We start from the raw sequence: 17,754 nt of genomic DNA, 5'->3' as shown, positions 1-17,754 counted from the left end.
TTTTCTTCAATAAATGAAATGATCATTTAAAACTGGCCTGTGTTTTTTCATGTTGTTCTTGTTTCATATTGTGTTTTTTTTGGGTGGGTGGGGGTGATGGTTAAATTCACAGCACTACCTATCAGTGACTAGAAATCTAGGACCGGAAACTAGATTAAAGGTCCAGATGTGAAGATGTCGGGTCTATTTATGATGAAATGTTCACATGGTGCAAAAGCAGCTGGTGTGCTGAGATGAAAAAACGTACAACGAACTGCTCAAAGAGGCATGACTGAAAACTGCAACTGCAAAATCATATATAATGTTCATAATAAACAATAACCATGAATATACATTATGCAAAACTGCCTACCATATATATATATATATATATCGCTGTTGTCGGAAGAAAACCTCTCCAAAATGGTAACTTTAAAGAAGAAGTAAAAAACCTACTTTACTTCTAATGTAAATCAATGGAACCAGACATTTTGGGTCATTTCTTTTGGTCCATTCATCATGAAATTTACATACAATGTAAAGAGTAACAGGTATTTTCAAAATATGTCAAAAACTGAAAAACATCAAAAATGGAGATACGAGGTTTTCTTCTGAAAAAACAATATTTATATGTGTGTATATGTCTGTACACACACACACACACACACACATATATATATATATATATATATATATATGTTGTTTATTTTATACACATACACACACACACACATATATATATGTGTGTGTGTGTGTATGTATATATATATATGTATATATATATATATATATATATATATATATATATATACACATATGTGTGTGTGTATATGTGTATAAAATAAACAACAGCAGTCAATATACATGACAAACAAGTGCCTGTTAAATGGGTTTGATCTGGTAAATGAGAACATGCTAATGGGAAGCAGGTAAATTTTGATGCCAGGTAATTTTTTTGTTTGGTCGAACACAGTGGCGCAGTTTCCAGTAATACTTCTGTAGCAGTTTTCACACCCTGCGCCCTGCGGGATTTCACTCTGATCATGTGATTTCCTTTTTTGAAGTTATGAAAGAAGTCGACAGAGACTCTCTTCCTCCCACATGTGTGAGTCCACTGGTGAAGAATGAGCTCCTCTATCACCTACATTAAAAAGCTGATCAGGAAAGGAAGCCTTGCGGATTCTTTTTCCAGACGAAAACCAGCTAACAAGAACTACTTAAAAAGCAAAGAGGGACAGAGACACACGGTGAGCCATTAGCAACACAGACAAACTGTATTTGTTTAGCTATGAAGATATCAGCCGCACTGAGAGAAACGATGCTTTGAATTTACACTATTCAAATATGCGGTGATCAAAAAAGTTTGCGAAGTTTAGACTCCACTGGACTGTTTAAGTGAATTTTATGATTCTGTGTTTGTGCTTATGGATTTTAAGATTAAGAGTTTGACTGAACCAAGGAAGGAAAGAGCCTATATTTAACGCTAATAATGCTCCTTAAGCATTATTATATATTTTAAGCTATGACTATTATATATATTTATTTTATGTAAATTCACATGTGTAATAATAATATGAACTATATACATTATATAAATATATATTTAAGTACCTATGTATAATAATAATATCTTGTATGTATCATATGTATGTAATTACCTGTATGTAAAATAACAATAATAACAATAATAATAATAATAATATGTAATTATGTATATGTAACAATATGGATTGCCTATGTGTAAGTGCCTATATGTAATAATAATAATGCTTCATGTATAATATGTGTGTGAGCTGTATATAGACAAACACACCAACATAGAGTACCAATATCTAATAGTGATGTTCTGTGTCCATTACATATATTACATATTATGTCAATATCATATATATATATATATATATATATACGTATCACTGTTGTCAAAAGAAAACCTTGTAAGTCCATTTTTGACGTTTTTCAGTTTTTGACATCATTTGAAAAAACATTTTACTCTTTACAATGTATGAAAATTTCATGATGAATTGACTAAAAGAAATGACCCAAAATCACTTGGCAAAAAATCTGGTTCCATTGACTTACATTAAAAGTAAAATAGGTTTTTTTCCTTCTCCTGTAAAATTACCATTTTGGAGGTTTTCTTCTGACAACACCTCATCTGTCAAGCGATATATATATATATATATATATATATATATATATATATATATATATATATATATGTATATACTTAACCGTGTGTATTATGTATATATGTAAATGACTATATGTAATAATAATAAAAATGCTTCATACGTATTACACATATAAGTGCCTACATGCACTATTCAAATATGCAAAGGGTTGCATAGTTTGACTCCACTGAACTGAAATTCGACTCAAATTTTGAAAGATTCTAACACTGAGTTCACTGTGTTTTCTCAGGTATTGCAAACTCAGATAAATCACCAGAGCCATGACTCCAAAAGGTAACAGAGTTACATTTACTGATTTATTACATTCATGCATTTAACCATTTTAAGTTCCATTAAAGATGTTGATCTAAGAGTGCACGTACACATGAACAAAGGTCTTATTCAGCCCACGTCTGCATGTGTTTTATAGGGAAAGTATCATCGTGCCAAAGAAAGAAGGTGAAGCTTTCGGATTTGAGATCAGGGTGAGTTCATCACAGCCATCAACCTCCGCGTCACACATCCCACTCTTTCCCTTCCGTTCTCTTTGACCTTTGACATATTCCCCCATTTTACTCTTTAGGTATGTCAGACTGATGAATAAACTGCCCCTCTCTCTCTCTCTCTCTCTCTCTCTTTCTCATATAGACTTATAATGAGAAGAACATTAACAGCAATGATGAGGACGTGTTCACGTGTGTTTGTTCAGTGAGGGAGAGCAGTCCAGCAGAGACAGCTGGTTTAAGGACAGGTGAGATTTTTGGATCAGTCTTCATTTTATAGACCTCTTTTTTGTATTTCATATATGTAAAAGCCTATATGTAATAATAATATTGCCCCATATGTAGTACATGTGTATAAGTGTATAAGTGTGTATACTCCACATGTTATATATTTAAGGACATATGATAGAAAACCTCGTACCTCCAAATTTTTTCCTCCAAGAAGGAAAAAACCTACTTTACTTTTAATGTAAGTCAATGGAATCAGATTTATTTCCAAGTCATTGTGGGTGATTTCTTTTGGTTCATTCATCATGATATTTACACAAAATGTAAAGAGCAACAGGCATTTAACAATTATGATAAAAGCTGAAAAACTAGAAAAATGGAGATATGAGGTTTTCTTCTGACAGCAGTGAGATATATATACGTATATATGTGTGTATGTTACATGTGTATGCAGTACACATGTGTATATATAGGCATGCAATAAGGAGCATACTACCATTATAGATACATAAATATAAATAATAAGAGGCATATTAATATTATATATAGTTGACACATGAGCCATATATATTACATACATGTAAGTGCATATATAAAACAAGGCCACTGAAAATGTCCTGACTTTGCAGCCAAAAAAAACAAAATTGTTAGGTGCTTACAGCTTACATATATATACACATATATATATATATATATATATATATATTTATATATGTGTATATATATATATATATATGGCTGCAAAGTACGGACATTTTCAGTGGCCTTGTTTTGTACATTAATATAATAATAATAACATTGTCTCTCTCTCTCTCTCTCTCTCTCTCTCTCTCTCTCTCTCTCTCTCTCTCTCTCTCTCTCTCACTCGTAGGGGATGTCATTATGAGTGTGAATGGCATATGTGTAGAGGGCTTTGAACATGAGCAGATTGTTGACCTGATTCAAACCTCCTGTCTTCTAAAGTAAGACTCTTTAACCACAAAGACATGTTTAACTGCTTAAACTACAGGCTTATTAATCTCAATACTCATTATACAACTATTATTCTATAATTATAACTACTGTGAAAGTAAAATGTAGGTTATGTAGTTATGAGAGTGAGCCACACATGCAGGCCTTCGAGTTTAATAACTATCTAGAATAATGAGAGGGTTTTGTATTTGCAGGCTCTGTGTGCCTCATTGTTATTCTGCCTGGTCCAGCAGTATTTTGTCGCTGTTATTTCAAAACCTCACAACTACTTTGTGTGGTACATTGTGTGAACATTTTGTGATGAGTAGATCAATAAAAATGGCGCAGAATTACTTGGAAGTCTTATTTCTTTATGATGGTAATTTGCTGGTTAAAGCTTTTTCTGAATGCTGACCTGTGCCTGGCCTATAATGTACGACTTCTGCTGTGGTTTTTCACAGGATGGAGATTCTGAGGGGGACTACAGTGAAACAAAAAGAGCTCCAAAAGAAATTAAATCACCTAGAGGTAAGCATTTCCCTGCAGTCACTGTTCTATTTTCTAGACTGTCTCTACTGGTTTAGTGGCTGATTATTCAGCGTTAATAGTGACAGTACTTTCCCCTTTATATGTGTGTATATATGTGTGTGTGTATTGTTTCGGGGAAATGCAGAGTATCTGTGCTGACTGAACGCTGTGTTTTTCCCCACGCTCACAGTGGCAGCTGAACGAAAAGTGGGCGGAGCTGCAGATGCTTATCGCACAGGAAGAGCGCCTCATAAGAGGTGCGTACGTGTCTCCTTGTGTGTGTCTGTGTGTGTGTGTGTGTGTGCGTGAGTGTGTGTGGTGAGATCTAAAGAGATGTGGGAGTTCCCACAAGACAGATGAGCATCATTTCCCCTTAAACTTGCATTTTCATGAACCAACTGAGAAGTTTGTCTATAACCTTCGGAGACAGGAAGACATGTTTACTGAGAACAGACACGGCCCACTGAGCACTGTCTGCTGAACAGGCGGCCAAAATCCAGTGAAAACTGAAAGTTTTTTAGACGTGTGTTTGAAGTAGTTCCTGAGAACATGCACTGGGTCACTGAGGCAGCTGCTCCAACCCGCAGAACATCTACACAGCTTCAGTTTAGACTGAACACCAACAGTACAGACTGAGCTACAAGGAATCATGAAGCAGGCAACTCTGGTTCTTTTGTTGTGGTCATTTAATCAACTAATTTTCAGTTTTCACTGGAGTTTCCCTCATTTTCAGAAGGCTGTGTTAGATATAGAGAGGCCAGTTGTTCCTCCAGAACAAAATGTAACCATTTGTTACTATTTACTATGGAAAATACCCAGCCTATGCCTACGTTAGCTGATTTTAAGCTAGCTATTGTTTATGCTTTAAGCATAATTAATACATGCATATCTACAAGCAGCGATAAGCTATGACTATTGAAGCTAGGCCTTTAGTTTCATTAAAAAATAATGATGATAATGCCCATTTCTGCTAGCACCATTATGGGATTTGTAATAGTATGTTAGTTTTAGGCCAATGCTAGGTCACATGAAAACTTTTTGTCCTTTCTAGATGAAACACTCACGTCAGAAACTTGCAAAAGACTTTGAATGTTGCAGCTTTACAGTAATTCAATAAAGATCCATAACCTCATATTCACAGTTACTGGCATAATCCAGAAAGCCTAGCAAAATTAGTCCCACTTAAGGTCTAAACGTGATTGATTGATTCCTCTGACACTTCCTAATAATTTTTGTGGTTAATCTAAAGTGATAGTTAATGTAAAGTGATTCTTCTGTTTGCCCCTGAAGGCCTAACCAATGAGTGGGCTAGCTTGGCTCTGTCTACCCAGACACCATAGGGGGAAAAAACGTATTGGTCAATTTTCATTTCAAGACTTTAACCCTTTTGTTTCCAGTCAAAACTTAACAATGAAAAAAAAAAAAATAATGATGAGACTATTAAACATAATCAACTATTTTTCCAGAATTATTTTCCATCATTAGAACTTCTCTGAAGACCTAGAAAGCCCTGTCAGCGTTTAAAAAACCCGTACAAATATTTCAGTGTGCCAAAAATCAACACCACAAGTTTATTGACAACTAATTTAACCAAACCAAAATCTTCCGTTGGTTGGCAGTGATACACTAACATTGTTATTGTACTCTATTTTACTCTAAAGTATAGTGTAATCAGTCACACTCGTTTTGATAGCAGCCCTTTATATTGGGCAGTTTTTAAGTATTTACAAACTTCTAATTTAACACCTGTTTCAGGTCATCTGATCTTCAGAAACTGAATGAGAGAATCTGTTGGTGTTGCCTCCGAACTTTAGGCCTGTAGTGTATGTTCTATACATATGTATATCCACACACAGCTAAAAGTACCTGTCTCTCTCTTTATTTTTAGGTAATCTAAACAGAACACACTCTGACTCCTGCCCTTCCTCAGAGCATCCCATCCTTCCTATCCCACTCTCTTAACCCTTTCGAAATCAGGGCCCTGAGAGGGACCCTTAGGGGACATTTTTTCCAAACTCTGCCTTCGGGATTTTGGCAACTCAGTCCAGGACCGTGGCCGGTGCTGACTCTTGGGGAACATCTCAGGTGACCAAAGAGTGTCCAATCCTGGATTACCCTTGCACCGTGATAACCACCAAACCGAATGGACTTCTAAGCACCTACAGCAGAAGCTACTTGATTGTTCCTCACACCAGGAGGAGCATGAGAGGCTTCAAAAGCCAGGCATGTGAATGTGTAAGATATATGTCAGTGATGGCAGTGCTGTTGTTTCCTTCACAGAAACAACTAGTTTGTATTGTAAATCAGTGCCTTTATATGTTCACATGGATGTTTTTAACTTATCTATTTATATGTAAGTACACATGGTGTCTGTGTTTCCGTGTTACGTGTTTGTGTATTTATATGTGTTATGTGTTTGTCTATTTATATGTTTATTTAAGTCTAGACTATTTATTGTTTTTTATACTCTACATTCTCTACATCTGTGACCTAATAAAAATGCTTATCATAGCAGCCTATCATGTTTTTTGCTTGTCACAAACCAAAGTTTTTTCCCTGCTTGAATAGCATTCATACAGATTCTGTGGTTTGTGGAAGAGATGGCTGATCTAATCTCGAATTGAGCAGGAAATGGTTACTTTAACTCCTACACTGTAACACGACACTGAGATGTCGCACTCACGCACTCACTAACTGCTCTTTATTTTATAATCAATGAAAGCAGCTGTCAGATTATGTATGTTTTTTAAATTATAGTTACAGACATTTAAGAAGAGAACTGAACTTTACAGTTTGTAATTCATAATAACATTTATAACATTTACATTTATGACACTTGGTAGATGCTCTAATTCAGCACACCTGATTACACTGTTGATTGCCAGGTAAAGTGGGTCTATTTAAGTCAGGCAACTACCAAACTGTGCTGGACACTGGGAGTGGAAATGTGCACCTTAGTATGTAATAAGCCTGAGATTTTAAGGGGTTAATAGAAAACAAAACAGAAGAAGCGTCAACAAATAAATATTATTTCAAATTTTTCAGTATTTAGTGTGTCCACCCTTCGCTTTCACAGCTTTCATTTTTTTCAGATTACTTGCTGTCAGTTTTTCAGATTTTTACATTTCTGTCTCACTTCCTAATTATGTTGGTAGTTAATCTGAAGCGGAAGGCCTTCTGTACAGCTCCTAAAGGCCTCAGCAATGGGAGACAGGCCATTAGAGCACACTGTCTCTGAACAGGGTCTTTGGGACTCCAGCTCCTCAGTGCAGGACCATAGCTGGTGCTTATTCATGGGTGACTGACCAATGAGATTCCTCACACCAAGAAGCTTCAGTGGCACAGAAGCCTCAATAACTAAATATAATATCACATTTTTCTAGTAATAGTTTGTCCGGCCTTTGCCTTTATTACAGCTTTCTTTCTTTTCAGGAGACTCACTTTCAGTTTTTCAAAGAAAAACTCCACAGTTCAGTCATGGAAGTTGGTTGCCAGAAGTTCTGTCCATATTTGACATCTTCTAAGTATTGTGGGGGTGTATGAATATGGTGGATAGGGAATAGAGCATGTGATTCAGGTAACAATTTTGTTTGCTGTGGTCATGCAAAATTGTTATGTGGACAGTAGTGACATCTATTGTCTTACACACAAAACACCAGGTGTAAACCATATAGTGCATTATTGGTATTTGGTGTCCACTACAGTATGTCATTTGGACACTACCTATTGTGGTGCAGCGTAAGACTGCACTAGTTATTTCTTCAGGCTGGAGAACATTCTGCAGAGTGTAATACAAGGTCCTGATGGGTCCTGGTGATCTACTGCCCTGAAGTGTTTAGGTCCACACACCTAGCACATGCAGATGCTCCTGAAGGTCTGTATTTCACTTTGGACAAAATAAGTTAAAATGTAAAATTTGTATCAAAATATTTGCTTGCAATCAATATGTAAATACATACAGTACATACAATATGAAATGTTAATGTTATTGCTGCAGCTCTTTTGCGCAGTAGCAGCCTTGTATGCACAAGGGGCAGATTTTTCCACTTCTCTGGAGCACTATGCCACTACAATTGTATTCAAGTGATGTTGTTCACTTGCAAAAAGTAAAGAAACAGTAAAAACAAGCACTATGGCAACATTCAGCTATTCCAGTCGTAATTAAGACATCGTTGTTTGTTCCTCTCACACCCTGTTCCATCAGCGCATATAGAGCCGGTTTCTTGTCTACTGCTTATCTCGTGTTTGACCTTGCTTTGTTTCACTTTTTCCGTCTTTCGGATTTTCCGCTATCAGCTTTGTTTACATGTTAGTTAGATCTCTTGGTTTTGAGCCTTGCTTGTTTATGACTGTGCGTTCGCCCGCTCCCATGTGAATTTCTCTGCTGGATGTTGATCTGGTTTTGTGTTAACCCTGTTTTTGTATCAATTACGGTTTATCTCACATCCGTGAGTGTCTAATCCGTTACATGTTCACCCAGTACTGTAGCAGCTCCTGTTCACACCTCTGGTAACTTTGTGAGAATTGCACAAAGTCTCAACTCTGGCTTATGTTGACATTTAACCTGCTTTAATTTAATTACTGTTAAATTCCAGAATAAAAGTGCACATGTGAAAGGGGTTTATGTCTTGGTTTTCACTTGCACCATCACTTGAAATCAACTCTTGGAGTCGGCTGTAGAATTTCTGGAATCAAACAGCCCTGAATGTTAGATTAGGGCCTGAACTCAACTCTCCAGGGTGGAAGATCACAAGGACTCAGCTTGTGCACAGATGATAAGAGTGACATCATTTTTATTTGTGCATTAATAAGCCAATGTGATATATCTTTATAAATATATTATAGACAGATATATGTTGCTTAGTACAAGTACAAGGCAATGGAATGCAGTTAGCATCCACCAGAAATGCAAATAGTAGCCTTAGTGCAAAACGGACAGTGCAAATGTGCAATAACAGGCATAAATATAACATATCTATGAAATATATGAACAATATATACACAATTACAAATATATCTATGAATATGATATATAAATATGATATATATTTATAACACACACACAGACAATACTATATACACAATATATACAGTATGTTATGTACTGTTAGAGTAAGCAGTTATGTGTTGTATTCTATGCACAGTGAACAGTCTGTTGTATGGAAATGCTAGGGATAATAAATAATAAATAAATATTGTGTGCAATATTACAAGATTAGTGGAGTCGTGTGGAGTTCAGCAGGGTGATGGTGGAGGGAAAGTACCTGGACCTGAGCCGACTGGTTCTGGCCCGAATGCTTCTGTATCTCCTCCTGGATGGGAGGTGGTTAAACAGTGTGTGGCTGGGGTGGGAGGAGTCCTTGATGATGCTGCACGCTCTGCGAACACAGCGCTGGTTATGTACAATTACATACCATTTATGATGGCTAATGTTTAAAAATGTATACTAGTAAACTAGTGAATGCTTTTATTTATTCTATTTTTTTTCTAATTAAATTCAAAATGTCTCATTACAAATGATATTATCAGCATATGAATCAGAGTGAAGAGTAGAGTCTGTGACATATTTAAATGAATTTCAGAATTTCTTAGTGTTTGTCCCCCTTTTGCTTTAACAGCACATTGACACGACCGTGTGCACTCAAGCTGACACGACTCTGATCACTAACAGTGATAAAAGACTCTGATGAGCAGATCAAACCCACCTGAGAGTCGTCTGAACACGAGCTTCAACAGAAAGAATAAGACTAAAAAACATCACAAATTCGCTTCAGTTTGATTAGTGAAGTAGAAACTGTGCAGAATCATAAACATTTATACGTCATTTTATTTGTCATAACTTCTCTTTGTTTTAATTTTTAATTCCAAACGTTGCTGTTGTTTATTTACAGGTTTAAATGAAAACAATCTAAAATTTGAGTGTGGTTTCAGACTTTTGGACCCCACTGATTATTGACCACTTAATAATGACATTAAGCATAACTTTATGGATCACAAAGTAGCAAGATAATTGTAGAAAATAATAAAAAAATAAATAATAACTTAAAATGACTAATAAACAAATAAATAAAACAGACAATTAATTCATAATTATAAATAATTTTATGCAACTAAGTAAATGTGTAATGTTTCAAGTTATATAATTTACAAGCATGAATTAACTAAATCATCCTGAACAAACTATAATTAATAGTTAGTTTCTACAGTTCAGAATAATTCTTGATTATTCATATGACGCTAAGTAAACTTTTTATCATATGGACTGCAGACCAACAGTAAAAAAAAACGATTTAAAAAAATATTTTCAAAAATATTCATTTTTTTGTATTTTTATTTATTTATAATTTTTTTTAAAACTTAAGATAGTTCAATTTTTAAAGAAATTTTATTCATAAATGCTATCCCACATTTTTAAATCACCAACAGTTTTAGTTTTAGTTTTAGTCCATAGGTGGAGGCTTATTTTAGCCACACCCCTGAATTTTAGAGCAGGAAGTGAGGCTGCATCCCTGCCCCTCATGGCCACATGGTGAGCAGTTAGATCCTTCTGTTTTGAAGGAAATATCTCCCAAAGTCTGAAAATTGTCATATATTTCCTGCAATTAAGTAAACTTTTTTGTGTTTTAATGAAAATATTATGGTTTTATGTGAGTGTAACTCTTCAAAGATGCGTTTTTTAGTCATGTACTGACTAGTGTTCTTGAGTTCTGCTCAAAATAAGCTACTGAAACAGTCACTACTGAAGGATTCTGTGAAGTTTTCTTGGTGTTATGATTGTTTTGGTAGTACAAAACAGAATAGTCAATCACCTGTTTTAATAAAATAAACATAAATAGGTATCGGCTCACTCAAACCACAGCGATTTTAGTCTGAAGTCCAAGTACCTAAAAGCCTGAAACATGTATTCAACTTTGACTTTGAACCAATTCAGTGGAATGAACCACATAATATACTGTAAATATTTTATAACAGAAACTTTGTTGTCGCTGTCCAAAGAAAAACATGTATCTGTATTTTTGTCGATTTTTAGTTTTCTGCATCGCTGCAATGCAATGCTCTAAAATTACTTAGAATAAAATATCGTCACATTGACTTTACTGCCATTATTGACATTACTGACATTAAAAGGAAAGAACATTTTTGCCCTCTCCTGTAAAGTTATCATTTTGGAGATACTTGTTTGTCTTTGGACAGCGACGTTTTGTAACTATTATATAACAGTCATGAACAAAATATTAGATCATGATGAAGTCGCTGTTTATTAAAGCTTGTTGTAGTGAAGTGTTATCGAAACGAAACACAGAGTACAGACATAACGAACTGTTTGGTCTGCAGTTGGTTGTGAATTTGAGGAACGTACGTGTCCTGTAAGGTCTGGTGGGTTTCACAAACATCATATCACAACATCAGAGTGAGAAGGAAATGGTTTATTAACATCCACGCAAATAGCTGTCAGCCTGAGATGAGTCATTTTATAACTGATGAATGTGTTTGATAGTTGAATGTAGCGCCATCTGATTACAGCTTCTGATTACGGTCTAAAACGCTTAGACTGCTTCTTTCATTGGTGCGCATACTTTCAAAAAGAACTTATGCCATGATTTAGAATTAGATTTTGTAACATAACATTTCAACAGAATGCACAATTTCAACAATTTCAACTTTAGAAATTCTCAAACTCTGCATGTGGTCATCTCAGGCCAGACCAAATGGAGTGAGGACTCAATTCCAGCCATGACCTACTTATCCAGCACTTCCTATGAAATCAATGCTTTAATAATTACTTTACTGTAGTAACTGGCCTTACACTAGATGTTGAAAGAATGGATGATTTGATGGCATTCAGCCATAATAGCATTACTGAGGTCAGGTGATATTGGTTGATTAGGTCTGAGTTATGTGTGATAAGGCCCAATCCCATTTCTTCTTTTTACCCCTACCCCTTGTTTTCGAGTGTCACCCTTACCCTTGGAACCGAGTTATAAGGGGTAGTGGTTGAAATCTTGCCCTATGAAATGGGACCCTCAACTAAAACATTACTTCATTAACAGCTACTAGTGCTGCTCTGTAGGTGTCCAGGCCCGTCTGCAGTGACAGCAGAGGAAGGAAAAGGTCAGCTCCTCACTGCTGGGCTTTAGTTACATTTAGGGCATCATATCCTTTTAAAGAGGGGGGTGACAATTATTTATTCTCGCCCACCCCTGATTCTTTGGTGATACAAAGCTGAAGTCAGATATTCACCAGCTTCTTGTTCAGATTTTCCCGTTCCACCTTAAATGGTGCAACAGTTACATTCTGGCACTTCAGGCGTCAGAACTGCCGGACTATTTAAGGTGGAACGGGAAAGTTAGCTAGCTAACTACCAAGACATTAGCATGCTATTAGAGATTTTTTATGCTTGTTATGAAGAAAACGACTATAAAACACTGAAACGACATTAAACTAAGATAATACAGTGGTTATTGTAATTTTTTAACAGAGAAAATTCTCAAATTTGTGGGTTTCTTTGGTCTCTTGTTCAGCCATCTTGCCAGTTTTTCTTTTTTTCTCTTAACACTCTGTTTGGAGTCTCTGAAAAACCTCCGTTTGGAGGGCTATGAAGCCCTAACACTTCTGAAGTAAGAGTGGAGCTTGATGTTCTCTCAAAGATGAAAGCTTTAAGTGCTGTTTATCTGATTAGGACAGATTTGGGGTCTATCAGGTCTTCCAAGTGGTTGTTAGGAGTCTCATTTTTTCTGTATCTTTCAGTCATTTTTTAAACTTTAGTTTTAGAAACTGTTGTTTCTTTCTTAATGTCCTTTAACTTTCCTCTTCCATATCGCTGCTGTTGGAACAAAACCTCCTATCTTCATTTCCAGTGACATAATTTGAAAATGCCTGTAGTCATTTATGTTGTATGTAAATTTCTTGATGAATGGACCAAAAGTAGAACAAATCTGGTTCCACTGATTTACATTAAAAGTAAAGTTGAAGGTTTTCAACCTCTTCATACACTATATATATCTGAGAGTATGAAACTGTTACTGGGGCAGTACCCCTCTTGTCACTGGGGTGGTACCTTCAAGGGTACATCTCAGTACCTTTAGCCAGGGAACATAACTGTACCATAATCCACTGAAATGATATGTTCTAAGCTGTACTGACTCCACACACCCCGTCTCGTCTCCAGGCTTTTTATTTTATTGTTCTGTTTTAAAACATTTGGTTATGAAAAGATACAAATATGTTTTTTTTTTCAACTGGAAAAAACTTATTCAGGACCTTAAAACCACTGTTGTACCTTTGAGGATGCATTTACATCGTTTACACCGTGATTAAGGAAAAATGCACCTGCACAGAACCTTGATTTCTAACAGTGTAAACATGAACAACTTGCTTTTAAAGGTCATCATTTTGACTGGAAACTAAGTAAGAGATGGTCAATCAATTCTGTAACAGTTAAAGATTTTCCTCACAACTATACATTCAAGCCAAGAACACAAAGGCATCAGATGCCCCCTCAGATTCAGAAACAGTGCCCCCCCTCTCTGGGCAGTGGAGCAGAGAAGCTCATCAGCATGCTACCAAAGCGTAACAGCGAGTGTGCATGTGTGTGTTTGTCCAGTGTTGTCCAGACCACTCAGTGAGCAGGAGAAAGAGCAAGAGATGGACCCCAGTTCAGAGTGTCCAGGGCAGGAGACAATCTCTGGCCATCAAATGCTCCCTTCACCTGTTCCTCCACAGCCCACTGACCACACACCAGAGCCTGAACCACCAGCTGGACTCCAGAGTAATAGTGACCAAGGTAAGAGGAACTCTGCCGAAGGAATATGTGCCAGCATTGAAAAGCATTGCTAACAATCACAAATGGATTTTTATTTAATCTTATTGCTCTTTTCATGCTAACATGTTTCATTGTGTTTAAATAAACTGAATAAAACTGAATTTACGTAAAATGACTTTATATAAGATAAACAGTCCTGTTCAGTTCAGTAGCAGCACAAGATAAAGTAACATAAGAGTTTTACTAAGTTATTATGTGTTATTTAGCTAATTATCTCATTACCGTGGTAATCATTTTACAAGCTTTAGCCTTTTTATACGTGTAGAAATACAATCACGCCTGTACTGTATTAGAAATGTGCTCTAATGGTCAAGAGGTCACTTGGCCAGTGTATGTGTATGCGTGCATGGGTTTGTGTGTTTACACACATACAATAGCATTTTAACAGCCTTTTAATACCGGTGTGTATTACATAAGCTTCACTCAGTGTGGGAAATGAGTTTCAGACCAGAGTCCTTCCACTGCCAGAAATCTGCAAATTTGCTTATGCAAATCAAATTAAAATTCCACAAAGCAGATTTTGCATCTTATGCCAAGTACTGTACTATGTGGACATGAGGTTACCCACAGTCCTTTTCTATTCTGGACACGACGAGTCGTTTGGGTAATTGAGGACAAAAAGAGGCCCTGAAAGCTGATTTCAAATTGGTTTATTTCAGTCTTGGAGACACTAGTAAATATAGCATACATGCTTAGAAAAGTTGGTCCTTCAAGGGTTCTTTGGTAAAGAAATGGTTCTATTTAGAACCCTCAGCTCACAAAGAACCCTTTGCATGATTAAAGGGTTTATTGCATAATTTAAAGGTTCTTAACATTGATAAAGAATGTGATGGTTCTATATAAAACCTTTTTGAAAACGGTTCTATACGGCACCAAAAAGGGTTACTCTATAGCAGTGGCACCAACCCCACCAACGTCACTCTTGCCACCACAACACAACACTACGTTGCTGACGATGATCCACCACCCAAATAATATCTGGTCCACAGAGGCCCTGTGGTGGGAAACTGACCAATGGTGAGTGAGGTAGAGGGCGGCTGATTAACTGTGCATCAGCAGGCTACGGTCTGTAATTGTACACAAATAAAGTTAATGTATAGGTAAATGTAGCTCATGATGTGGACACTGATTGGAAGAAAAAGGTAAATGTTTCTAATATAATGAAGTGGACGGTGAGTGTAGATTTCACAGGAAGATTCTTTTTAATCCAGGGAAGAGCTACAGCCTGAGGCAGATAACAAGCTGAGAGTGTCTTACATTATCACAGGTAGCCTACTTTGTTTACCTCACTTCTAAACATCCTTGACTGTCTGGAACATTAGAAATGTTCAGTCTGCTGCAGTGAAGCAGGTGTGCTGTTGATGGAATTTAACAAATGCATGCAATGGCTGCAGTGCACTGGAACCAAACCTGTGCTCTTTTATTTGCATTTGCCAAACCAAGATATCAATAACTTTTAAACAAAAAAGCACGTTTTACCATATCCATGTTTATGTTTTTTTAACATAATATGGTGTTTTACAGCAAAATCACACTTACTGCCAAGATAAGTGGTTCTTAAAAGCTTCCTTTGGGTGCCTAAAACTTGCCTAAGACTTTTTTGGCTTTGAAAACAACACCCTCTATTCCATGGGTGTCAAACTCAACCACTCAGCCGTAATAAAAATCTCAGCACGTCCGTGGGCCAGCTGTGTATTTATTTCATTTTTATTTTACATTTTGCCATGACCTGAATGGGCCACTGTTTATTCAAATTATGCCAAAACTGCAACAGCAAAATGAATGAATACCACATTTACTGAAACCACTTATCCTTCTGGGTCACAGGGGAAGCTGAAGCCTATCCCAGCAGTCACTGGGCGGGAGGCAGGATACACCCTGGTCGCCAGTCCATCACAGGGCAGACAGACATATACATTCACTCACACCTAGGGGCAATTTAGCATGTCCAATTGGCTTGACTGCATGTCTTTGGACTGTGGGAGGAAACCCACACAGACATGAGGAGAAACTCCACACAGAACCCACTGCACCACCGTGCCGCCCATTGAATACTTATTCAAAAATAATTCTAAATAAAAATAAATTGTTTTAGGTCGTTTTTTTTTTAACTGCTTATTTGCTTGATCTAAACACCAGGCATCTTTTCTTTTTGTGTAACCGCTGGCTCATAGATTGTTGTTGGGGGAAGGGGGTCAGAACGCACACTATGTTGCAGTGCATGCTGGGGACTGTAGTGAATCTCAGGCTGACTTGGCCCGTGGGCCTTGTGTTTGACACATGGGCTCTGTTCTATTGAGCCATTGGGTGTCTTTTACAAGTCTCTCCAGGCACATTTTTGACCATATCTGGAGCTTCAATTTCAAAACATATTTTGAATGTTTTTGGTGTGCTGCTAAAGAATTGAACCAACAGACGGTGATGACTGCTAAGCACTGATTGAAGGGCTAAGAAAATTAGGCCGGATCGGAATTACTTAGTTATGCATGGACAAGAAACAGAGATGATTGTGGTTTAATAACATAGATCACAGCAATTCACAGGCCCCTCAAAACATGGGCCTGAATGCAAGTGCACACCTGGACACTACACTGCACTTCCATGTTACTATGCAGTTTTAATCAGACACTGTACCACCACAAGCTGCTGTTTACAGGCTCTCAGTATTCGGTCTAAATCTCTATTGTTTCTATGAAGCCAGTTTTCTGATACGTGCTCAGAAAAGCGTATTATGCAGTCATTAATCATAAAAATGATAACACTGTCACATGTTCCACCCTTACTGACAAAGCAGAAGGAACTGCTTCTGTCATTGTTGTAACTAATGTCCTTGTCCTGAACTCTTACCGCAGCCTTTGCAACTGTGGGACAGGAAGTGACATCAGTGGAGCAGATGGGTGGAGGCACTGAAGTAGGAGACGCTCCCACTAATGAGGTGGATCAAATGAAAGAGGAAGCAGAAGCTCACATCAGCACTTCAGAAAGGGATGATGGACAGAGTGAACAAGAGGAGCGGAAAGAGCAGGAGGAGGAGAAGGAAGAGGTGGAAGAAGAGGAGGATGGGCTGGGTGACCTACAGCCGCAGAACTGCACACAGAATGTTCCAGCCACGGGTCAAATGTCAGGCAGAAGCAATGGGAGGAGCAGGGGACGACGCTCCAGCAGCGGCCCCCCGGGCTCTAAGTACAACACTGTGTGTTACAGAAAGATCAAGAGAGGAAACACCAAGCAGAGGATAGACGAGTTTGAGTCCATGATGAGTGTGTAGCAGGAAATGTGAGAAACATCATGTGGACACACACGTCACCAACACGGACACAGATGTACGCTCACCAACCCACCAACACAGACGCAGATACAGACCAGTGACCGTGACTATTAGAGCTAGTCCTTCAGTTCGGCCCATGAATGTCGAAGTACTAGGTCTTTGTTGGACGCTCCCCTTATACCCAAGCATGACTGCATCACTTGGTTATAATGTCCTTTGAATAATTCCCAATGCTCCTAGTCTTCAATTGTCCCTGTCACAACTTTTTTTGGAACGTTTTGCAGGCATCAATGTCAGAAT

General features: G+C 37.3%; 2 protein-coding genes across 2 annotated transcripts; both read left to right on the top strand.

Moving 5' to 3' along the window:
* Nucleotides 1-948: 948 nt before the first annotated feature.
* Nucleotides 949-6,874, top strand: si:dkey-276j7.2 (cytohesin-interacting protein). The gene is made up of 8 exons (XM_036569494.1): nucleotides 949-1,226; nucleotides 2,404-2,447; nucleotides 2,584-2,638; nucleotides 2,802-2,904; nucleotides 3,756-3,846; nucleotides 4,297-4,363; nucleotides 4,554-4,620; nucleotides 6,252-6,874. Exons 1-8 carry the CDS (start codon nucleotides 1,104-1,106, stop codon nucleotides 6,323-6,325), a joined length of 624 nt encoding a protein of 207 aa, XP_036425387.1. The 5' UTR covers nucleotides 949-1,103; the 3' UTR covers nucleotides 6,326-6,874.
* Nucleotides 6,875-14,008: 7,134 nt separating this feature from the next.
* Nucleotides 14,009-17,459, top strand: LOC118807479 (ermin-like). Its single transcript, XM_036569493.1, has 2 exons — nucleotides 14,009-14,147; nucleotides 17,039-17,459. The coding sequence occupies exons 1-2, from the start codon at nucleotides 14,009-14,011 to the stop codon at nucleotides 17,452-17,454; spliced, it is 555 nt and encodes a 184-aa protein (XP_036425386.1). The 3' UTR covers nucleotides 17,455-17,459.
* The last annotated feature ends 295 nt before the right edge of the window (nucleotides 17,460-17,754 follow it).

Source organism: Colossoma macropomum, unplaced genomic scaffold, assembly GCF_904425465.1.
Source record: "Colossoma macropomum unplaced genomic scaffold, Colossoma_macropomum, whole genome shotgun sequence".
Classification (NCBI taxonomy): Eukaryota; Metazoa; Chordata; class Actinopteri; order Characiformes; family Serrasalmidae; genus Colossoma; species Colossoma macropomum.
Note: the sequence above shows the minus strand (reverse complement) of the source record. Positions and strands in the feature narration are given on the sequence as shown.